At 46.5% G+C, this 24094-nt stretch overlaps 7 protein-coding genes across 7 annotated transcripts; 4 read left to right on the top strand and 3 right to left on the bottom strand.

The window, feature by feature from the left end:
- Positions 1–1590: 1590 nt before the first annotated feature.
- Positions 1591–3537, top strand: mfs56 (uncharacterized protein; the record flags this gene model as incomplete). Its single annotated transcript, XM_056697972.1, has 3 exons — positions 1591–1873; positions 1934–2851; positions 2918–3537. 3 exons carry the CDS (start codon positions 1591–1593, stop codon positions 3535–3537), a joined length of 1821 nt encoding a protein of 606 aa, XP_056556497.1.
- A 1378-nt stretch (positions 3538–4915) lies between these two features.
- On the top strand, positions 4916–5977 carry N7496_005044 (agmatine deiminase family protein; the record flags this gene model as incomplete). Its single annotated transcript, XM_056697973.1, has 1 exon — positions 4916–5977. One exon carries the CDS (start codon positions 4916–4918, stop codon positions 5975–5977), a length of 1062 nt encoding a protein of 353 aa, XP_056556498.1.
- Positions 5978–7489: 1512 nt separating this feature from the next.
- N7496_005045 (nucleobase:cation symporter-2 family protein) lies at positions 7490–9386 on the bottom strand (the record flags this gene model as incomplete). The annotated part of the gene is made up of 4 exons (XM_056697974.1): positions 7490–7613; positions 7677–8308; positions 8370–8910; positions 8968–9386. 4 exons carry the CDS (start codon positions 9384–9386, stop codon positions 7490–7492), a joined length of 1716 nt encoding a protein of 571 aa, XP_056556499.1.
- A 3561-nt stretch (positions 9387–12947) lies between these two features.
- Positions 12948–13429, top strand: N7496_005046 (uncharacterized protein; the record flags this gene model as incomplete). Its single annotated transcript, XM_056697975.1, has 3 exons — positions 12948–12964; positions 13003–13168; positions 13244–13429. 3 exons carry the CDS (start codon positions 12948–12950, stop codon positions 13427–13429), a joined length of 369 nt encoding a protein of 122 aa, XP_056556500.1.
- A 1469-nt stretch (positions 13430–14898) lies between these two features.
- Positions 14899–15933, top strand: N7496_005047 (alpha/beta fold hydrolase; the record flags this gene model as incomplete). Its single annotated transcript, XM_056697976.1, has 1 exon — positions 14899–15933. One exon carries the CDS (start codon positions 14899–14901, stop codon positions 15931–15933), a length of 1035 nt encoding a protein of 344 aa, XP_056556501.1.
- A 1973-nt stretch (positions 15934–17906) lies between these two features.
- N7496_005048 (uncharacterized protein) lies at positions 17907–18500 on the bottom strand (the record flags this gene model as incomplete). Its single annotated transcript, XM_056697977.1, has 1 exon — positions 17907–18500. One exon carries the CDS (start codon positions 18498–18500, stop codon positions 17907–17909), a length of 594 nt encoding a protein of 197 aa, XP_056556502.1.
- A 3125-nt stretch (positions 18501–21625) lies between these two features.
- On the bottom strand, positions 21626–23986 carry N7496_005049 (phosphoribomutase PRM15; the record flags this gene model as incomplete). The annotated part of the gene is made up of 10 exons (XM_056697978.1): positions 21626–21804; positions 21871–22547; positions 22603–22901; positions 22959–23142; positions 23205–23214; positions 23271–23289; positions 23363–23682; positions 23734–23812; positions 23883–23927; positions 23978–23986. The coding sequence occupies 10 exons, from the start codon at positions 23984–23986 to the stop codon at positions 21626–21628; spliced, it is 1821 nt and encodes a 606-aa protein (XP_056556503.1).
- Between the last annotated feature and the right edge of the window lie 108 nt (positions 23987–24094).

Here is a 24094-nt window from a genome sequence, read left to right on the forward strand (position 1 = left end):
TCCAAACCCCCTCCATGTACTACTTTTTGGATTTTAGTCTAGCTCGGCTAGCAAACTACATGTAGCATTTCATGTAATCATCTTCCTTTTGTTGTTATTCTCTTGTTGCAGAAAAATAGACATTTTTGAGCACTTTTGGTAGACCAATTCCGTAAAGTAGAAAACGTATGCACCTTACCTATTTGCTTCCATGGTGCTGCAGATGTAGGTACAGCTTTCTACACTGTATAGTTACGCCTTGGTTTAGGGTACTCATCATTCGCTCTCCCCATTAACATTCCAACCCATTTGGCAAAAACTGGCCAGTCATTAAGCACGTAAATATATGATCGACCTTCCAGCAAGGAAAAAAAAAGATACAAAATGATAACTCCGAATAGGGGAATCGAACCCCTGGCTGTCGTGTGAGAGACGACGATGTTAGCCACTACACCAATTCGGATGGGCTTGTTGAAGAGCCAGCAAATTATGGAACTATGGAGCTGCAGAGATTTCCATCACTCTAGGACCCACCAACCCGGATACTAGCACTAAACTTGATTAGATGCCTGAATGGAAACCTCTACCTTCATTCGATTTTTTTGTAATGGTTATTTAAAGGGACGATTAGGATGCGCGGATATATTTTCAATGTATGAAGTGCTCATCTAAGGGTTGAAGAGATGGTGTTGGAGTAGGTGGTTTCAACAGAAGTGTCGAGATATATATCTAGAACGGGTGTGGAGGTCCAGAGGTCATGACCGTAGCAGTAACTAGTTAGTTAGTTGATCTACTGGGTCCATTCATGTTTTTACAATATCCAGGAACCGGAAAACATCAACCCGCCACCTAGAATCATATGATCATAACTACCTATTGGGTACTAAAAGCGGAATACCGTATTGCGGCTCGGGCCAACCAAGCTATCTCTGCCTACTGCGCAAGAGACAGAGCGAGGTTAATGATCCTTGAATTTGCCAATCCTTGGCAAAATCACCAATACACTGCCTCATTACTCGGTGAGCTGCATGCTCCGCAAAGTAGACTAAATTCTTTAGTACTGTAGTAGGCCAGACGAAGACTTTACCCAATTCAGACTCCTCTGCGAGATTTGTAAATGATTCTTGGCAGAAATCCAGACTCTTATGACCCGGTCGCCTATCGACATATAGTATGGATCCCGATAGATACCTCGCGATGCGCACCTTGTTTGGGGTTAGCATATTTAAGGGTCCGCGACGTCACATCTTCTAAAGAATAGCAGGGAATCAAGCCAGCCCATTTGGGCAAGCGTTGCGAAAAAGCTTTGGTGGGCGCTTCGCCCCGATTGTTAGTCCCGCTAGCCCTATTTGGGTCAGATTTCACGACTTTGTTCAGCCCCACTCGATTAAGGGTCAGGGCTATGCTTGATTTGGTAGTTTCGTATTCCAGGGTAAGATTCCCAAGGGTCACGGTTGTGCTGATTATGGTATCTCGTATCGCAGGGCTGAGATTTACAAAAGTGACACATAGGTATAAAGATGTGGTCGGCCTCCCTATTTTTGTCGGGTTGTCTCACGGGCGCAGTCTCTTGTTCTCATAGTTACATTCGGCGTTTATTCGACAAGCACCATGATTCTGATTTACAAAAAGATCAAGAAGCACAATGAGAGGAAAAAGCTCGAGACGCAACAAACAGGGACGGCTAGTGCCAACAGAAATGAATTCTCGGAGCCCACTACATCCGCCATTTCGAAAGAGAAGAAGACTATCTCACCAGAGGAAGCAGCCGAAAAGAAACGACGACGCACTTACCGATGGAAAATTATCCTGGGCCTCTTTGCACCATTCTGTCTTCAGTCTTTGGATACAACAATTATTGCGTCGGCACTTCCCTATATTGCAGAGGACTTTGGTAAGCAGTCTAATTGATGTGCAAATAATTATAGCCCTCTAACCTTTCCACCACCTATAGATCAGATCAGCCAACTAAACTGGATCATCTCGTCTTTCAACTTGACCTCCGCCGCCTTCCTGTTCTTCTGGGCCCAGCTCACCGACCTATTCGGCAGACATAATACACTCCAAGCTGCTATCTTTGTTATGATCATTGGATCGGCGATCTGTACTGGTGCCCCAACATCTACCTTCAGCGTTCTCCTTCTCGGCCGTGCCCTGCAAGGCGTAGGTGCTGCGGGAGTCAATATCTCCATCCGCACAATTCTGGCAGATGGAATCTCGCTTTCAGAATACGCACTCAACTGGACTATTTTCGCCCTCGTCTCCGGAGTCGGATTCAGCGTTGGACCCGTCATTGGCGGTTACCTGACTACCACTTCGTGGCGATGGTGCTTCGCCATCAACCTGCCCATCGGTGTCGTAGCCATGATCGTGGTTGTTTTTGTCCTTCGAAGAGACCTTCAGGGTCCGCAGGAACTCACGCAACTCGAAGGTCGTGACATGTCGACAGGCCCTCGTCGCTTCCTCGCTCGTCTGTTGACCATTGACTATGGTGGACAACTACTTTTCCTCTGGGGATTCGGGTTGCTGATTCTGGCCCTAACTTGGGCTGGCGGCAATTACTCCTGGAAATCAGCAGCTGTGCTAGCTCCGATTATCATCGGTGGAATCCTGGCTATTGCCTGGGTTGTATATGAGCGCTGCATGGTGCCAGGATCTTTGATGGCTCGTGCCTTGCCGAAACAAAAGGCTATGATCCCATGGGATGTACTATCCCAGCGAGACATTGGCTTACTATTCGTCGTCAATTTCTCTATTGGCGTTGCCGAGTTTGCGGTGATGTATTTCATGGTCTTGTACTTTGCTCTCGTAGAGAAGCGAAGCTCAAGTGAAGCCGGAATCTCACTCCTCTACTTTTTGCCCGGCATAGGTGGTGAGTTGTGCCCTCTGTCTTGAAGGTACTAATGGATAACCTGAACTAATTACAAACACTCTACAGTCGGCGCCTACATGGCCATGTTCTCATCCAACGTCTGGCCACGCCAGACACTCCCAGCCCTCCTCTTAGGCAGTATCACCTCCTCAGTCGGTATAAGCGTCCTTGCCTGGGCCGTTCATGCCGGAAAGACTACCGTCATTTACGGCATGATGGCACTTGTCGGCCACGGCGTTGGAATAAGAATGAATCCGGCCTCGCTCCATGGACTAGCGTATTTCCCCACGATGACGGCTCAAATCTCATGTTTGGTGTCATTCGCCGTTCCATTTGGAGGTCTTGTGGGACTGACTATAATGTCAACGGTATTTACCAACAAGAGCGGATTGGATCAGGTGGATCCCCAGCGTGGAATTATGTGGGCTTTCATTGCGATGGTGCCTGTCATGTGGCTCTCAGTTTTGTTAACCACGTTCCTTGGAAATGTGTGGATTCGAAAAGACGGTGGACATGAAGTTGTCGATGGAGCTTATCTCTGGAGCTTCATCACAAGGAAGAAATTGGAACGGAAGAGAAGAGATCGGGAGCACCATGAACTGATAAATCTTGGCATTCAAAAGAATGGGGAAGGCTATGTCGAGATGGGACTGGAGCAGACTGCTGCGACTCGCTCTACGAATTGAGGATCTAATATGGGATAAAGGTCAAAGCTAGTGGTTTATCATATTATACTTCAAAGTTCTCAAATAATCCCAGTGATAATTTTGTAACAGAGCCCATAATATGAGAATCTCATGCCCATTTGATCCTTAGACATTGATGGATTATGAAATTCTTTAATTAGCCCATGTCGATGTGGTAAAAGTTTGACTTAAACGGCAATGTCTCCGTTGGTCTCGCCTGAATCGATAAGACAAATGTAGGATATACAATTTCTCAGGGTTCAACACGGAATGTCATATACACAGCCTCCGATATTTCATTGGGCTAGGCATTTACAATGAGTGCACACTATCGCTCATCTCCGGAATTTCTTGCGATACCATGGGACTTGATGCATCGCTAAACGCCAAGACATGTAAGGCCGCGACTAAGCGTTCCCCCACCAATGATGCCTATAGTCGATCGGCGTGTGGCTCATATGTGGCTAGTACCTGGATGGGGTGGATCCTGCTTGATGACAACGAAATGTGAGAGCCTAATCCGTCCAAAATTATTCTGTACAAGATGAGAGGTCACAGGTTGATCCACCAAGGGTCCAAAACTGGGTTGCCTTAGCTATCCCACATGGGTTTTCTTTGCCAAGACAATATTCTATTTGGACCGCGGTTCTGGCATCAACACCGCCCGTCAAACTAATGACAATCTATATGTGAAAACGTATCATTGGCCTGTTTGTCATATTGACAAAAACCGAGGGCAATGGGTTTATTAGGCATGTAGACACGGACTAGGGTGCGTCGTCGTTCGTCGCAATTTACTTCAAATCTTTTGCACTAAGTCCATCTAGATATCTTCCATCTAGAGGCATCGGTAATATCAACAACACATGGAAAATTAAATCGATGAACTGTCGGTTGAACGACTTTAAGTGGCGCAGCTAATTCTAGAAGGCAGATAGACTATCCCCGAGAGTACTGTATGCTACTTCTTGTGCGGGTCCTTAAGGCGTCATGAAACCGTGGTTCCTGACGATTACTACCAAGTTTAGCCACAGACGACAACACGGAGAACTGGAGAGGAAGAGGCGCTGGTTTTGCAGCTGAAGTAAGGTTTGGCAGGGGCTGTGGCGTTACATTCACAACCTCTCCATCATCCTTCATCTCTAACCGAACGTATCTGGCATATCGCCAAGGAAATCGATGGACAAAACTGCGCTGGTATGCCATAGGCAGCAGCAAGAATTTATCACAGCTCATGAAGACCCTGAGGTATAAAAGAACTGAGAATTATCAGTTCATTTCTCATAATATGTTTTGAGGATCCTCGGCAATCGCTTCTATGGGCTCGAAACTTTTCTTCGTTGCCATTCTTCAGCTTCAAGCTTTCTTCGCATCCGCCATGCACCGTCCAGCGGAGTGGGATCGTCACGACGAAATCATTATGGCTTGGCCATCGATCGAAAACGACGCCTACGCGGATAAGGGTGGGAGTCGTGATCTAGCGGATGCCACTCGGGACATTTCAGCCATTGCCGAGGCAGTTGCTGAATTTGAGCAAGTCACTTTGCTGGTCACCCCGGACCGCCTCCAGGAGGCAAAGAAACGGTTCAAGCACGACGCAGAAGAAATCCTCATCCAGCCTGTTCATGACTACCACAAGCTTGATCTCTGGATGCGCGACATGGCGCCTACTTTTGTCTTTGATGGATGCCACCTTGATGGAGTCGATTACAACTTCAATGGTTGGGGGAACAAGTTTCCGGTCAATGCCTCCGAATCCCTTGCTTCCCAAGTATGCGACAATATGAACCTCACTCGAGTTTCTACCTGGTTGGTGACCGAGGGTGGTTCACTTGAGACCGATGGAGAAGGTACCCTTTTGATCACCGATAGCTCGATTATCAACGAGAACCGCAACCCAGGAAAGAGCCAGCAACAGATCGAGGAAGAATTGCGGCGAACACTCGGTATCACCAAGATCATCTGGCTTCGTGGTGTTAAAGGTGGTGATATCACTGATGGCCATGTTGATGGTCTTGCACGTTTCATTGCGCCTGGAAAGGTCGTTATTAGCAGACCGAACACTCTAGATGACCGCAAGTTTTCTAAAGTGTTCAAGGACGCCCATTTCATTCTCTCTAACGCGACCGATGCTCGTGGCCGACGTCTTGAGGTCGTCGAAATGGTCGAGGCCGATTTGTACTCGCTTGGATTGGACAGACGAACTCTGAAGGATATCGAAAGTGAAAATGAGGATTATCCTTCATTGAGTTATGTCAACTGGTTACTTGTGAATGGCGGCGTCATCTTCCCCCAATTTGGAGACAAGAAGGCCGACGCTGCGGCCTTGAGTATCATTCGTGACTTATACAAGGATCGTCGGGTGAAGACTGTGCGGCTTGATCAGCTGCCATTTTTGGGTGGAGGTATTCACTGCTCCACGCAGGAAGTCCCAGCCTGAATGGTCGAAATATTGATTAACCTGAGTTGTCGTCTCCCGCAGCCAAGACTTATGTCGAAGCTGGTAAAGACGGAATCGCTTTGGTAGCTCAATTGACTGTATATTACGTCAAGGTGGAGATTTGATATATTTACTTCTTTTTTCCGGTGAGAAACATTATGCTTATTGTCATTCAACATGATGAAGGATTTCATTGAAGACGATCGAAGTCCCATTATTCAAAATAACTGTGCCAAATCATATCCAGGCTTTTACATGTAGATCAAGCGGGATCGAATGTCAGGTCCCCCGGTTTGGATTTCAGAAATTTTCGAGAGTTCGTGCTTTGAAAAATAACCAAAGAATTCGTATGATGAGGCTGTTTTCGCCGACGGGATAGTCATGGACCTATGATAATGCCTGGCCTTCTAAGGTCTGTGGGAAACCAAAGATGAATTAGAATACATATGTCGATATAAGTGATTAGAATATTGTAGCAATATAGCCGATACCATTTCGAACAAGTCATCATGTCTGATCCTGCCGACGCATGTATATGTGAATTTGTCCGGGAATTGTTTCGAGAGATTGACATATCAACGCTATATCATCCGTAAAGCTGCGTCTTATGCTTGGTTGCATAGTAATTTTCACGATTTGGGGTTGCGGGAGCGAGCGGCCGCGCTGTCGGGGATTACAATATCTCGGCTACCGCAGGCTGCCCCGATCTCAACTGTTCCGAAACGAATGTGGAACTTTTAAGTGAGGAATTTTGTTGAGATGTTTATTGTTGAAAGGTCTTTCCTATTAATTCGAAACTATCTTAAATACCATCGACCCTCCTTGTCTTCTCTGTCATTTTGAAAGCAATCCGAGAGCAATATCCGGCCAGGTTGTCATACACCGATTTTTGCACTCGGGAATCGCGATCTATAATCCAAAGCAATCATTTGAAACCACTTTTGCCTGTTAATCTCGAGCATCGAACCTTAGAGACCGAGGGAAATATGTTGGGGGCCGTTGATTTTATTTTGCAGATGCTCAACTGATATATTGGACCTAAATTAATTTAGTCACAATGGATAACCCATGGAGCTGTCAATCACATACTGGTTAGGATCAGCTAAGAATGCCACCGACGTCATGAATATCTATGCGCGAGGAGTATTAGAGGAGCGCTGAGTCAGTTACTATAAAATATGGGGATGATCCCGAAACTTTTGATTGATAGCATGGAATAGAAATATGGAGGTAAATACACGGCATCGGAAGCGCCGCTTTGCTTCTGCGACAGTGTGAGGTTCCCGATTATATGCAGCACTGGCAGGAGGTGGAGCTAACATCGAGCTAAAGATATTTCCTTCGGCACCGACAGGATTTGTTTTTGCTAGCGATAAATTAATGGAAAGTTTGAATCCGTTATTAGCCAAAATATGCCGAGTCAAACTACTGTATTATTAAGTTGAGATATGTACATTATATGCCGGGTTCTACAGACCCCTCACAGTCATATCAAGCATAGTTATTTTGTAACTAGGCCTGCTTGATTTGGCCTTGGAGTTCATCGCCTCGATCAGTGGTCTGAGAAGGAATCTGTCTCACGGCGCCAATCTCTTCGACTTCGGGAGGCATGATCAGGTTGAGAAGCATGGCAACACTATGCCAAAATGTTAGTTTTTCAGGCAGTAGAGTATGTCATTGAGGTGAGGAGAGAGCTTACAAAGCAGTAACAGCAAACCCTGTTTCCAAAACCAGCTCAATCGCATTTTCAAAGCCCTCCAGGTTCTTGTTATCGGTGGCTCCAAAAACGGAAGAGAACCAGGTAGGCACTAGAGTCGCACCGTACCCGAGAGCCATGGAGGCTGTCAGGATAAAGCGGTTACGGCGGTTAAAAGGCACCTTGGACACGATCGCCTGCCCACTAATCACCACTGAGGCGAATAGGAATGTCTTCATGCCGCCCATGACAGGATTCGGAATGGCAACGATAGCAGCGGCAAACTTTGCGAAAATGCCTGCGATAATAAGGAATATACAGCAGCAGTATCCAGCCGTTCGATTGGCACAGCGTGTCAAGGCGATGACTCCGTTATTTTGGGCGAAGGTTGTCATGGGTGTCATAGTTGCAAGTGCAGCGAAAATGGAGTTTAACCCGTCCGCAAGTACAGCACCCTGAAGACGAGACTCGAAAACCTCGCCTTCGACTTCCAGGCGAGAGACATCACAAGTTGCTGTCACATCTCCGATACATTCGCAGGTGCAGATAATGAAGACAGCAAGCAGAGGGAGAACCATTGGGCCGTATACCGTGAGGGGGAACGTCTTCACCCAAATGAAGGATGCGACGGGGGCCTAGAAATTTGTAAGTCGATGGAGAAAACACACAAGATACATTGGCAGAGAAGAAACATACAGCGTCAATTCCAGAACGATCAAAGTAGCCACATGCAGCAGCAACGATGCAGCCAACCAACAGTCCAATCACAACAGAGCAGGATTTCATGATCGGAGAACCGATTCTCTCGCAGATAAGAATAGAGACGAATACCAGGAAACCCAGTCCAATAAATTCCGCGCTTCCCCAGGGCATGGCTCGAGGAGCTGTAGCGGACGGACACAAACCAGTCGTGCATCCAGACCCACCAGCCCAATCTTCGAATGCGCTACTGATTAGATTGATTCCAATCAGCATAACGGTGGGGCCTGTAACAATGGGCGGGAAGATTTTCTGCATCGTTTTGGGGGGAACAAAAGCAAGAAGGACTTCAATCAAGGCGCAGCAGGCTGAGGTACCTAATAGCGCACCGTATGCTTCAGGGCAAGGGAGCTGAGTGCCATCATCGGCGACTGGACAAAATCCATTGGCATACATCTGGCTGAATGCTCCCGAAGCGACGGTTATAATGGCGAAGGAAACTCCCATGACGGAGAGGACGCCACTCCCGATGAAGTACCTAGATTGCGTTAGCCAGCAAGCTTTTTGTAAAAGGGAGGTATTTGGATCAACCCACGGAGTCTTGTAGATATGAAAGCGTGTAATTTGAACCATTGACAATAGTCCGCAAACAATCAGGGAGGTCGAGACCAGGTATTGTTTTAGCTCAGATGGGAGGTTCAAGGAACTCGACAGAATGATAGGGGGGGTGACGACACCCGCCAACATTGCCAGTGCATGTTGTAGGCCCAGAATGAAGGCAAGAAGGACAGGAATCTTTTCATTCAACCCGAAAAATGGAGCCGAACGGGGGTCTCTCTTCATGAAGGGGAGGTCGGGGCGAAACAGGAAGCCATAGTCATAGTCACCAACGAGACCTTCTTTGGTGGTGAATTTCTTGATTATGCCTCGCACACGCTGGCCGACCGTCAATCTAGGGTTAGAATCAGGGACGATGGTGTCGGGTCCATCCGTGGAGTGAATGGAGTTATCCATCTTTTACTTGGGTTGTGGTTGGTTGTCGGTGGTCCCTGGAGAGCAAGTACATATGCTTCTCCAAACTTGAAATCCAACTCACGATTTCCATGTTCCTAGTCTCTCTATAAAACACTTTCTCCTAAACTACATCGACTACGGCAATTACGGTTTATTATCGCACCAGGGAATCGAAGAAGCGCCAAGGCGCATTTGCTATCACTTCAAAATGATAACGATAAGCTGGAAACCAATCGCAGTGATAATATAAGTTACAGTGAGGTATAGTACAGTGACACGGCAAAAGTCTGGGGTTAGTTGGCTTAACTACATAACTACCTACCAATTATTGTGAACCAGGTACGCCCCATCTGATTACTCGTATTTTACGTGTCAAAATCCCGTCACATAATTAAGATTGAGGTCACTTATCTGTGACGCTCTTAGTGGCTGAAGTTGAGCTTATCAGTGGCTTGTGTAGTTGTCGGGGTTCGGCGGGGTCCGACGGTGACACGTGATAATAGTCAGTTGTTTGGAAGCTTGGAACTTGGGGAAAGTAGTGTATACATGCCAATCTCTACTATAACAGCTATTCTTGAGCCTCTTTACTTCTGACTATACGATCTATCAGCCGCATCTGAAAGTATGGAGGGTCGATCTCTCCAGAACCTACCGGTATGGGGCACAGTTCGTTGTTTGATATCGATATTGAATCATCTGTACTAGGAAGTCGATTGAATATCGGAGCGCCACATTAATTCGTATCTTCATCCGACAGTTGTGGCTCTGATATTATGTAAAAATTTAGGTGACTGCGATATCATCTCACATGTTATCCAGTTTCCGTACCCATCTTTTAATCACCCTAATTCTCTAGTTACTGAAGGTTGTTGATTAAACTAGTTCACTGTTTTCAACAACTCTTATGTTTACTTTGGGACTATGTAGAGCTTCGTACTAGCAATGTTGTAAGAAGTGGTGAGCAGGAATTTGTTTTCCGGTATATCGTCTCGGGAAATATCCCTACTTAGATATTTCGGAATCTTTTGAGACGGGACCCTTTTTGAGAGAACTCTCTTGAGAGGAAACTAGGGTCTCCGTAGATTCAGGAAAACAGTCTTCTGGCCCGTGTGGCTTACTAACAATACTAGACACATATCGAGAGCCGCATGGCCAGTCATGTAATAGATCTGTGGATCTGCGTCTAGGCAGGCTTTAAGTCTAGAGATGTGGGTCCGTGGTTGAGAAGCTGTGGCGGGAAGGCTTTGGCTTTCAGTGCTGTGACCTAGAACTGTTGATTCGAGACCTAGTCTGGCGGCTGTGGACGTGGATCCACTTTAGATGTACGTTCTCAGCTCTAGGTCTACCGGCGCCTTCAATATGTCAACTGGCCGCCACTATGGCTCCGTAGCCTCGAGGGCTCCAGGTCGTTTGACGACGGTTAATACGGGACATAAGTCTTCTGGTCTCACGAACCCAGGCATATTGGCTGGCTGGGCTGGGCGTCAGCTGGCGAAAACCCCCATTTTTTCGCTTTACTTTGAAAAATGCGCTTTGCATCACACATAGTGGAAACACCAGTAGTATAACGCCCGCCTGGTCTTCCTCCATTGTGTGTAAAATAGCAAGCTTGGCTGAATCAGGACGACTTGGTTACTGTATCTCTTGTTGTGTATGACTGCTCTTGATTTCCTGGCCAGCTGGGACTGTCGAGCCTACCATAACTTAGTACGATAAGACGCGTTGTGCACACTTAACGGTGATTGAATGTCGTACTTAAGGATCTTGATATTCTAGGCGTGTCAGAGGCTTTGCCTATTCAACCATTATATTGATGAGTTGTTTTAACCCTCGTTTAAGAGATCCAGTACGTAGCGGTTAAAAACCAAGATCTTTTACGACAGTTGATGCTCAGTGAATTAACTGTGAATGTTAATTGATCATGAGCCTAAATGACCGCTTATCTGTAGCTTTAACGCGGTCAACGGCGCGGTGAAACCGTACTTATTTCAATAATCCAGGTGTTGTAAAAGGAGTTTCTAAAATCTAGGTAAGAGCTATTAGTTAAATGTAGAATCATCCGTATTCAGTTTTGATTCGTAAACGATAGGGGTTTCTATATAAGTAGTGTTCTACTCTCTCCTTAGAGCCTGGTTAACGAAACCGTGACCTAATATAGGTATAAAAAACTAATAATATATAGCAAAATTAAGACTACTTAGCTAGCTAGCTCCCTTGTTTTATTCCTCTCCCCTTTACTTATCTAAAAGTGACCCTTAAGGTATCTCTTTCTTCCTCGAAGTGGCTACTTAGAAATGGCTACTGGACCACATACCCGACTAAGCCGGCTTGTTCGAGTAAAAAAGCAAAACGCTAGAAATAGTATCGTCGTAAATTAACTTTGATAACAAAGGTAAGCGAATACAGTAAGATATACGATACAGATGTCTGTCTAGGAACACGACTCCGTGAGACGGGCTAAGTATATTCTTTTTCGGCGGATAGTTCGGGATTTTGGGCATTTCTTGGCTCTTATCTAGTAAACCGCAAAGGTTATCTGATAGAAAGTCAACTAATGCCTCCAGAATTCATATTATCCAACCCCGAAGCTAGTAACTGATCGAGATCTTAGTGTAATTTGACGGGCAGTACTCGGGGATGTTATATATTCTGAGCAAGGTTAAGCGAATAGGAAGATTAAGGATTGATTGAACTGTATGATTATGATTACGTATCTGTCTATATCTTTTTTTGATAGAGTTATATAAAGTATTTATGTCAGATCTCGTACTGCCTTTCATCGGATGGATCGGCTTCTTAGTATAAACCTGATTTGTCAATATAGTCATTATATCATGACTTTATGATATATTGTATGAGTAATTTTAATCACTTTTGATTGATTGGGCCTTCGGCTCAATTAGTCTCTTTTAGTTTTGAATACGATATGATATCTTATAGAGCTATGTGGTATTGGTAGGATCTTTATGGAGATTATTTTTATGGTTTTCAGGTGGCTATTATTGGCTGGTATTAACCATATCATCACATATATGGATAAAGAGATCAGACAATAAGACTTAGGGACCCCTTCGGGCTGGAAGCTCGTCCAACCCTGATATCTACTTCCGTGATGACCTATGCTCTCTAAGTATCTCGTCTTCGCCGTGCTTATCGATAGAGAATACAGCTGTAATCTTTCTGCTTTCTTCTTGCGCCTGCTCATGATTTATTGAGAGGGTGCACTCGCTGTGCCCGTTCTTTTCTTGCAGATAGGCTACGTCAATAGGGTTATACGAACTTTAGCTCAGGCGCCTAATCTTTGTGTTAATCCCTCTTATACTTTCTTATTTACGTGAGAAGACTGTATATAAATTAGTAGTGTGAGGAGAACTCCCCAAGAAACAGTCTTGTCACGAATTTGATTCCGTGCTCTTTAACCTTACCTGATCAATAGGCTTTCTAACCTGTAAGTAGTTATCTTAACACTATATCACTAGGCTAGGATTTCAAAGATTCGTCGACCAGCTAAAGAGGAACTAGAGGAACCAGAGAAACCGACGATAACGATAACTAGGCACTATGGTATTCGCGACTAGGTAACCGTGAGCTTTTCCAAAACCACGCTCCTTCTCAGACATAATAAGACGGTTCCATATGCCGAGATCGAGGCAACTATCACCTACAAGGAGGAGACTGGCCATGGTCAACCTCGAGTGCTGACTGATACTCGGTCCCTCATCCTGATTCTTCCATGTGTGGAGTCCATCGAAATCAAGCAGGTCCACCTGGAGACTTCAAATGTATGTTTAGCTGCCTCTTGTTCATTCGCTCAAATCCTTGCAAGATCAAAGAGCTGACATCCTTGATATATCCAGTATCTGAAGGGCATGGATTTCAAGACACAACTGCTGACTTCCACCGAGGGAAGAGACGGCCTTTTGAGCAAGAAACTTTGGGGTTATGACCAAGAGAAAAACGCAGTCCTTCTTCCCGCACCACTGCGAGCCCTCCCCGACGTTGAGAATCGTCCAAAGAAGAGAACTGCATGTCGCAGTGATTAAGATGAAGGACGTTGAAACTCGCCTCCGCGTTGGTTTTAAGACACGCGAGGTCAAACATGACCAGGCTGAGAAGGTCCAATATGTCGAGAAATGTCCCAAGACTAACAATCCTATTTTCCTCCTCGTGGATGAACCAAATACGCCTCTTGAGAACATACAAGAGCTAGAGAGACTGTGTGCAGCACTAAGTCGTGCTAAGTCAGGCTTATATCTGATCGGAAACTTTTAAGGACATGAACCAGGTCGCTAATCCGAATCCTGGGTAATGAATAGTACCTGATCAGCATACTACAAGAAAGAGAGAGAGAGAGAGAGAGTTAAAAAGGTGTTGCTGTATTAGAGGTGACAGGACTGTAAGCTGCTCGAATGTGCGGGCTCGAACGACAGGATTCTCGCGGTTTATGTCCGCGAGCGAGTCCGAAAAGTGGGTCAGCGGCTCAAACATGCCAGGAGCGAGGATTTTGCGCCGCTAATTCGCCTGGCTGGGCGCTTGATCCGATGTCGACGACTGCATTTTTGGCTCTGGTAGCTGCGATTGCTGATTCTCGATGAAGCTATTCCGCCGCATTTTGCAGAGACTAGCGGATAAAGGCCTCTAAAAAGAGGTGTTAAAAGATACGTTCAAAAAGATGTTCAAAAAGATGTTCAAAAAGATGTTCAAAAAGATGTTCAAAAAGATGTTCAAAAAGATGTTCAAAAAGATGTTCAAAAAGATGTTCAAAAAGAGCAGTATAATAATAGTCTTAATGTAATTGTGTCGCTTAGCGGTTGGTTTTCTCTGATTCACTTTCATAAGAGTCCATAGTCGACCTACATCAAGGAGGGGATATTCCCCGTTGAAACAATTACACAGGAACCCAACATGGACGATCAAAGGAGCCTTCACCGTTTTGGATAAATTGCAAACTAGGTTGCTTATCTCAAAGATCAAAGCACAGCTCCAGGACTTATATCATCCTTACACTGGGGACGGCAGGTTTCGCTATAGACCCCGTCACGGACTAGGTAAATGCTCAACGGGGGCTGGTCCGACTCTGCCCAATGATCTGTAATGTGACAGTTGCTAAGCCTTGTATTTAGGCAGCCTAATACCATCGGATCGCGGGTATTCATGCGCTAGTCTGACTTGGGTATTTGCAGACCCTGGTAAGCGTGGCTTAGACAGGGATTGAGTTGCGGGCGGGATAACCGGGAACTCTAAGATGTGAGAAGTCAGACGAACCACAGCCCTTGCAGGCTTGAACTGTGCAGTTTGTGTTCCTAGCACGTCATCAGATTTTGTAAAATATGTAAGCACTAGGGCTGAATGCGTTATTGAAGCTGACTAGTTAGTATGAAAGCTTTAATAACGAGCACGGAAATTCGGCAACTATATTGCTTCTTTGGTTGTCTTTGGACTGGAGGAATTATAAATTCGAGGAATCCGGCACCAAATAGAGAGAGCAAATACTAGTGAATTAGGTTTCACCATGCGAACAAATTACAAGTCTGGGGGCATTTCCCTCCTGGCTTTGTCTGTCTTCGCTCTTACATCCACCGCCGCAACCTTACCAACAACGACAACAGGAGCGAGTATCTCTTTGCCAACTCTCAGTCCTGTTCATTATGCCCAAACTTCTACGCTCTCTATCGAGTACTATGATTCTGCGCCTAAGAACGACACTGCTCCCGTCGCCATACTTATCCACGGATTCCCCTACTCGATAGATACCTATGTTGACGTTGTTCCGAAGCTTAAGAATGAAGGATATCGCGTCATCGTCCCGTCTCTTCGAGGATTTGGAAATACAACATTCCTGTCGACAACAACACTACGTAGCGCAGAGCAAGCTGCTCTGGGGAAAGACGTCATCGACTTGATGGACGCTCTCAAAATCGAAAAGGCCATCTTTGCAGGTTACGACTGGGGCACGGTTGTGGTCAATGTTGCAGCCGCGCTGTGGCCGGACAGGTGCTCAGGAATGGTCGCAGCAAACTCCTATCTCATTCAAAATCGCGAGACAGCCTGGAATGTTGCTCCCGCCAGCTCGTACCCAGTCAAATGGTACTACTACGTGTTCCTCACTCCTCCCGGATACAGCTCACTGGCTAGCGACACGAAAGGCTGGGCCGAAGTACTCTGGTCGAAAAATAGCCCGAACTGGACTTACACTGAGGGGCAATTAGACGCTGCAGCTCTAGCTTTCCATAACCCGGACTACGTGGATATTGCAACCAACTTCTATCGCAATCGTCTGCTTTATGCTCCGGGGGATCCTAGCTATGCGGAGCTAGCAAATGCGCTAGATAAGCAGCCTGTTATCACTGTACCCTCTGTCACTCTGGATCCAGATCAAGCTGTCGTTTTCCCGGCTACGAATGGTAGCACCACGGCAAAGTATTTCTCAGGGCCAAGAAAGCATCATATTGTGAATGGCTGTGGCGAGAATATTCCACTGGAAAGGCCCGATGTTTTTGCGAATGCGGTACTGGAGGTCGCACAGCTGGGGAAAGGGCGTTCGTAGCAGGCGTGATGTGATGATTCAAGAATTTGGCGTTGATTTAAAATGAAATTTGAATTAAAAAGAATCAACTGCTTGGGGTTTACGGCTCAACGGACAGTGTTCAATAACCGTACACGACTGACACGACAAGTCTCACCGGACAGACAATCTTGCAAAAATCAAGATTCAAACATGTAGAGTAGCCAGGAGTCTTAGGTTAATCAGAGCTTAAGTAGAAACGCACTGCAGTGTGGGCAGCTGTTGAATTTAATTCCTGACTCTTTCCATTCTGTCAAAGTGGTATATTGTTTCGGGGCAACTTTGGAACCTAAGCCAATTACCGTGTAGTCTTCCGAAACTTGAACCAGTTTGCAGACTTCTTTACAGGCTCCCTCACGATAGGTAGACTTTCTAAGTCCATGAAGAACTGGTCAGCAAACTTCCTAGAACCCGGAATTACCTCCTGAGTTCCGTATCTATCTTTGAACGTCAAGTTGCCAAAGAGGTATCGTGCACCGGCAACACTAGCACCATGCATGACCACCCCCTCTACTATCGACCGGAGCTCGTCAGACAAAGAAGATATCTTTATCAGAGCAGAATGCGAAGCCTCAATCATACGAAGAAGTCTTTCCCATGGCGACTACTCCTTGAGGTAGGGCACGGGATAGTTTGGATCAGCTTCCAGGCTAAGAAGGCACTGTACTATATCGACTTCAAACGATTCTGCGTGAAGTGAGTCCATGAGCAGCGGCCATATCATCGACCTGCCTTCGTGACAGGGCTTTTGCACTAAACATGCAATTTTGGCTCGGGCTTTGACGTAGCCCGTCACGCCATGGATGACTTCCAACGAGACAAAGTTTTCTCCAAATGGGGCATTGCCTTCATCCAGACTCCAATTCATATTTAGATACCGGCAAGGCCTTAGAGTAGAGCTCATTTTAGGTGGTTTCCTCCCTAGATGAACGCTTTTGTTGATAGGCGTAGCATATATAGAGGGTAAGACCACTCCCATATGATCAAGGATTTCAAGAATATCTTTCTGGTTGCTTGGCAGAGTTCTGGCTGCATGCCAAAGGCAAGAGTGCACAGTCTCCGTTGGATTTTGCGGTTGAAAAGACTTCACATATGCACAGTGGTCAATACATAGGCTGATATGAGGGTCGAAAGGCTGCTTGAGGCAAGATTGCAGGTACTTGGTCACCTTTTTGCTCTTGACAAAATCCTTCACGGTCCTGTGAAGGTATTGGATCGTCTGGTGAGCGCGTTTCTGAGGACTGCAAGATTGTGAACCCCTGTTTATCTCAAGAAGGCCTTTCCAGCGGCTGTTGAGACGACGAGCCACGGAATCTAGACGAAGGAGTAGGATTTCGTCTTCTATCGGCCTCGTGGCCATTTGTTGCACCGATTCCGCGTTTTCTTCGTCCGCAAATGAAAAGAGTATCATAGACAACGGCCATATTGACGCTTCTATGAACAACAGCATTTGAGCAGCATGTTCCAAGTAGAAGGGGTTAAGACTTCGTAACAGCCTATCGTATAAATCCTCAAGATCAGGAGGTAGTTGATGAAGACGCTTAGGAGATCTGTGATACGATCGCCATAGCTCATCCCTGAAAGTAGGGAAGCGACAACAAGATGAACCCAAAGAAAAACGCCGGAAGCCTTGGATACTATTTCTTGTATGAGCTGGTCAGCAAAACTGGGATCTCTGACCGCAAGCTTTTGAAATTCTGTGTTGCCGTGAAAGTTTGACGATACATAATGCAAAATGTCGTCGTACGTGAGGGTTTCGAGTCGAAGGTGTGATGTAGTTTCGAATGCGTCCTCAAACACAACCCAAGGTCAGCTCGCCACACAAAGCTTGACGTTCTTGTTCTGACGGGTGAGATCTCTGGTCAGAGCCACAAGCCCCTCATGGTCGCCTTCAAATTCGTCCAAGCCGTCGATAAATAGACAAAGCTTGTTATCTCTTGTTACTGCTCTCACAGCTAAAGTGAGAGCCAATTGAAGCTCTGCATCCTTCCAAGACCCAGGATTGAGGTCCAACATGGACAAAGATTCCCATCGAGAAGGAAGGTATCGGGTATCAATTCAGGGGCCAGGGACAGAATTCCGTACAGCAGCGACCGAAAAAGTCCTGCACGAGTTCTCTGGAGTCGCGATCCAAAGTTCCAGAAGTAGAATGAGGCAATGACAAGTTTCTTGCCGCCAGCCCACTTGTCCAGATAAGGTTTGCATCCTGGACTACGCTGCTTGGCGTTATGATGTCTGGGGTAGGAGGCAGAATTTGAATTCGCGCTTGATACAGTGGGTTGACAAATGTATTTCATCAGGGTTGACTTTCCTGAGCCAGCTTTACCGGTAATCCAGTAGACCTGGTCATCACTTTCGAGCCAGCGCTTGAGATTATAGCCGGTCTTTCCTTCAGAAGTGGTATCACGGAATGCCCACTCAAAAGTAGACTCGTAGGCTTTGGGAATCCGAACCTCGCGTTCGTCAATTGTTTCATACCGGAGGGCAAACAAGATCCGATCTCGGAGTACTTGCCGTCTTCTTGGTGATAAGGAAATGAGAGACGCCATATTGCTTTTCAATCCGGGATCTTCGTGGTAAATTTCTGTGACGAGGCCAGTACGCAAAGTTTCGGCTATCTGTGACCTGTCGGAGAAGCTCGCCTTGGAAGCTAAATGCTCTGGAATGGTGTTTGCGATGCCTTCTAGGTTACTCGTGCTTTCCTTCAAAATGCCTAGAGCATGGCGAGTAGTCTCCTGCTGGGACGAGCTTTGCGAAGCATATTGCCTGGTATATGGATATTAGCTACCTGTAGAGGGGAGGACTCGAGTTTAAAAAGAACTGACCGCAAAGAGACAAGAAGATGAAGATTAAACTGATTCCGAAATCCATCTAGTCTGGTCCTAAGCGACTCTATCTCGCCTTCGTCCCATATGCTTTGGAAAGCAACCTTAAGTGCATCTCGCTTGTGATACTTTTTTTTCAGGAGAAAGTTTCCGAAGGAGTGTTAGTAGCCGGGCTGCAACTTCTTTACATTCGTCGGCAAGGTGCGGGAGGCCATCATGGTGATTCTGCCGGCTGTTATCGTTTGAGAATGATTCCAAGGTTTTTAAGATTTGATCAAAACTAGTTGTAAGCAGCACCAACTCGCGAGAATGCTTTGCGCTTGCAGGTTCGCCGCGATATAGGTGCCATGCATACGCAACGAAAGCAGAGCCTGAGTCAATAAACTGCAAGATCGTGCCCGCAAGGCTGAATGCGGATATTGGGTCCATTATCAATCTTGTTTAGTTTTCGGCGCAGCGTGACGTCGGCAACCACCCCGCTGCGTTCCTGGAGGAGGGTTGGTTTAATTCGGAAAACAGAGAGATCATACGAGGGCTTGATAGGACGGATATTAGGCGCAATACAGTATTAACAAAACTGATAGCGGGGGTTTGATGTGAGAGGTCCTTTGGTCTTGGGGCTGAAATACGCAGATGGTCAGGCGGTCAAGCCCCTGTCAACGTCAAGATAAACAAGCTATGATCGTCCAGCACTGCCCACATTTGTGGCAAGATGGGGAGGGCGCTAAATTCTTTTTCATTCAAGGCGTATAGACTAGTATGCATTAGGACCGAATTAGATCAAGAGGAATTGTTCGAGGGTCAAAAAGATCGGTTGTCTCGAATAGAAAGATGCAATCGAGGGCAGTTTGAAAGAACGTATGAATACTTGGTGGTTGCACAGTACAGAGGTTCTTGCCTAGGCTCTTAGAGCCCCAGGGGCTAAGACCGCAGCTTGATGTTTGGGGAATCCAAGGATCAAGAGTCGGTGAGACAGATCGACAGATTGGTCCACCAGCCTTTGAGCCTCACTCTGGCTGAGTAGCGTTGTAGCGACCCCCTTCATGTTACATGACCTAGTGCTAGATGTACTTCAAATTATCTCCCTTTGTTTTTACTAGCCCCTATTTATGCTATTGCCATCATCCATTGAAACGGTGGGTGCCTTGTGGCCTGACAGGCCATGAGCAACAATTCACCGCCTTTGTAGACCACAAGGCGGTGTGAATAACTCGGGCAGTACAGCTTGAATACCAAAAAAAAATCTCATGTCTGCCCAACCAACTGCACAAGACGAGTACATAAGTCTCCATCGAATGATCGAGTCATTCAAAAGAAAACCAAAAAGAAATGACTCCGAATAGGGGAATCGAACCCCTGGCTGTCGTGTGAGAGACGACGATGTTAGCCACTACACCAATTCGGATGGGCTTGTTAGAGAGACTCCATTTTGTGGAACTATGGAGCTGCGAAAAGTTTTTTCATCGCCTAATCCGGGAATATGGAACGCCACTTCTACACCATTGGATAGCGATGTATTGGTTACAGTACTAAGTTTATGCTTCAATTGAATAACAAGAACTAGCTTCAAGATTGGAACGAATTACATCCCTGTCTTTTTCGTGGAACCCTCAGCGAAAAGCCCAGTACCAGCTAGCACTATCCACATCGGTTGAACTTGCAACAGGTGTAATGAGGATATCTGTGGAAACAAAGATGCACGTTATGATTCGCTGGGCATCGAAGCGTGTAATCCAGACAGGAACAGCAAACTGGGCAGCGGGATCTAGGCGTCCGTCTTATCTCGCCGTGGCAATAGCAAAAAGCATTACGATCGCCGCCATGCGTACGTCTTGGGATGTGTTCATTTAGGCATGCAGACGTGCAGAGTGCAATATGAACGTCTTGTTTCTGGACTGGACAAGACGATTGAGACTGGGAGAGCCGATATGGTAGATGTAGATGGTCGTATTTTCTGTCCTTGCATCTCGTCGTCGGCGAGATACTGTACGGACAGGGGCATCTGTCGGCATATCGTATGCATTCGGAAGCTTTGCTATGACAGCAGTAGGCAAAGTACTTGGGATGATCCCATTCGTGGTGCCGAACATAGTTTGCGTAGTCAGCCTTGCTTTGGGCTTCGTGGGTCCTACTATAGGCCCCCAGAATAGGTCAGTTCGCCGACTAGCATGGAAAAATATATACTCCGCTGCACATACGACTTTTGACAGCAAGAGCTGCATGTACTGCAATCATGTAGGCAGCAATAACAAGTCTCCATTCTGGCTTCTTGCTGGTGCTGGGCTGGTCGCACCTGACAGCCTTTATTCCGACAAGGATCGTCATTATGGGCGCGGTGATAATGAGCTGAATCATACATGATTGAGAGAAGAAAGCATGTATGAGGCAAGACTAGGTTTGCGAAAATGAGCTGGCTGCAAGCTATTGAGAACTTGAGAGGAAAAGAAATGTTGGAATATTTGGCCAACTCGACCGAGCTATCTACCCTTATACCTCGATCGGGGAGTCTCGAACGAAAAGGACTAAAAAATGAGGCTTAAAAACTACATGCGGCAGAGGTGGTACTAAACACGGCATGAATGCAGTTTGTTCTTTCCCCCTGTATTACTTATTGCCTAATTTTCTATGACCGTGAGAAAGTGGTGATCTTGGCGGGGACCTGCAGAGTAAAGTCGCACTCGGGCAGAACTGCCTTCCTCACGTCTATCCCATGGGTCTAGTCGTTTTTTAAAGTAGTGGTCCGACGTTGCTCAGACTTCCAATGTAGCATTGTACCTATGATAGAGTCGTAAGATATTTTGACATGTATGATTGCCCTCGCCTTGTCACAAGCCCAGTTCGTGTACCTGTCAGGCAGACAGCGATTCTTTATTCACCAGCAGAACAGAGCCCGACGAGGTGGAAAGCTCATTACTGTAAGTCATGGAGGGGGTGTATCGTTGAACCCATTCCTTCAGAATTGCAAAGAAAGCATCGCAGACAGCCTTAACTGCGTCTTCGCGAGAGTCGCCACAGCATTCGATGTAGACTGGAAATTATTAGAAAGAGTTTCCAAAAAAATGTCGCAGAGGAAATAGAAGGATTAAAAACTTACATTTGACCTTTGGCTCGGTGCCTGAGCCGCGGAGCGTGAAGCGCAATCCACCTTCCAGCCACAACGTAATCATCTGACTGGTTGGGTCTTCGGGCAAATCAGGCTTATGATCAGCCGATGCAGTGTCATATCCTTCAGTCAAATCTCTCCATCGCAGAATCTTGAACTTGCCAAGCTGCATATCAGGAAGGAAAGAGCCACTCCTAATTCCACGGAACAGCTCAAGGGTAAGCTGGGGGCTTGGAGATCGGAAGTAGTTGTTCAAAGTTTCATGATGACCAAACTCTGCGAAGAGTTGTTGAAGCTTGCCGAATACGGTCAAACCCTGAGCCTTCCACTTTGCAGTTGCCATGGAGAAGACTGAAAGAGCGGTGATGCCATCTTTGTCATAACTGACCGCGGGGAACATGTAGCCAAGCGCTTCCTCATAAGCAAATGGCACTGTCTGTCCGGTCTTCTCGAGATCTTGGGCTACATTTCCCATCCACTTGAAGCCAGTCAAGGTCTCCTTGAATCGAATGCCTTTAGATTCAGCCATTTTCTCAAGCATTCCACTCGACACAGTCGTCGTAAGAACCGTAATTTTCGAGGTATCCACATTCGAGCCAATGGTATCGAAAAGATGGGATGCGAAAAGAACGCCAACATGGTTTCCTGTGAGGAGGAACCATTTACCACTGTCATAAAGTCAGTCTCCAGTACTTTCAAATAGAGCGGATTCGGGCTTCTTACTCGACTTTCTCGGCCACTGCAAAACGGTCTGCATCTGGGTCGTTGGCGAAGATCAAAGTTTTGTTTTGTTGATCGGCCACCTGGATTGCGAGATCTAGAGCTCCCGCCTCTTCAGGATTGGGGAACTTCACGGTTGAGAAGTCGGGATCTGGCTTTGCTTGCTGGGGCACAATGATGTACTCTTTGTCTTCTTTCATGCCCAATTCTGTCAAAAGGGAGCCAATTCGAATAGCGCCTACGCCATGCATGGGGGTATAAACAAATGGTCGGTGCGGATATATCTCTGAAACAGTTGATGTCTAGATCATGCTCATTAGTAACAGTTCTTGGGTCAAGACTCATATTTGACGACCAACCGCGTATTCTTTGACTCGACGTTGAAACGGAACGAGGATCTCCTGGAGGGCTTCTTCGTCGAAATACTCCCCAGAGCGTCGTCCTTCCTCCCAGGCATTTGGCCAAGGTTCCAGATTTTCAAGGATTGACCGCGCGATCTCGCCATCCTCGGGCCTGTTGATCTGTGCACCATTGCCGGAGTAGCTGAGAATCAGAATGTTAAGTCAGTCCTACAATATCTCCAGAGGGGTCCTCGAGGGACCTACACTTTATAGCCTAGCAAAAAGGTCAGCAACTCGGTTTTGACTCTACGCAAAGGGCATTTGTCTTACCATTATCTTGAGGCGGGTTCTGTTCAAGGGTTTCAAATTCTTTGTTAGCAAAACCATACAGTCTATGAGGTGGGCTGTCTATCAGGGCGTACGTGGCTTGCAGTTACTACTACGCCTGCGGCAGCTCCGAAGTGATACACTCCAAAGGCAACCAGAGGGGTTGGCGCCGACTCGTCAACGAACTTGACGGGAATTTGTAGCGCAACGAAGGCATTGGCAGCGAGTTGAGCAAACTTGTGGGAGTAATGGCGAGCATCATGTCCAATAATGACACCTTTGGAGGCGACTTCTGGACCTTTGCTTTGAATATGCTTGGCGAGTCCCTGTGAAGCTTGGATCACCGTCAAACAGTTCATGTAGGTGAACCCAGCAGCCATACGGCCGCGCAATCCCGCTGTGCCGAATTCAATTCCTAGAGATGGTTAAAGGATTTGCGCTAAGACAGCCACCGGGATCGACGTACGACTCCGGAGGCGCAGCTCCAGCTCTTTGGTGTGGTTGGCATCCCGCAGCTGTTCTATTTCCGCGCGAGTCGTGGGGTCCTATATCCGAGTCCAGGCCGGTGAGATCAGGCACCAAGAATTTATAGAAGAAGGACAAGATATCATCTACCTGGTCCCACTGGAGCCATGTTTCAACTAAAGATGAGAGCGATTCCTGTCTGAGTTAGATCTCACCATCAGACAAATGACCGAGGGGGAAATTACCTGAGCCATGTTGATCATACCATGCGTTGGTTGTAGAAAGTACTGTAGTTGGTGGGCGGGCGGTGCACGTTCTCTCGTTGTTGACTCGACAGTCACGGGCGACCGCGGCCGATCAGT

Source organism: Penicillium cataractarum (genome assembly GCF_028827025.1).
Source record: "Penicillium cataractarum strain IBT 29864 chromosome Unknown utg000004l, whole genome shotgun sequence".
Taxonomy (NCBI): Eukaryota; Fungi; Ascomycota; class Eurotiomycetes; order Eurotiales; family Aspergillaceae; genus Penicillium; species Penicillium cataractarum.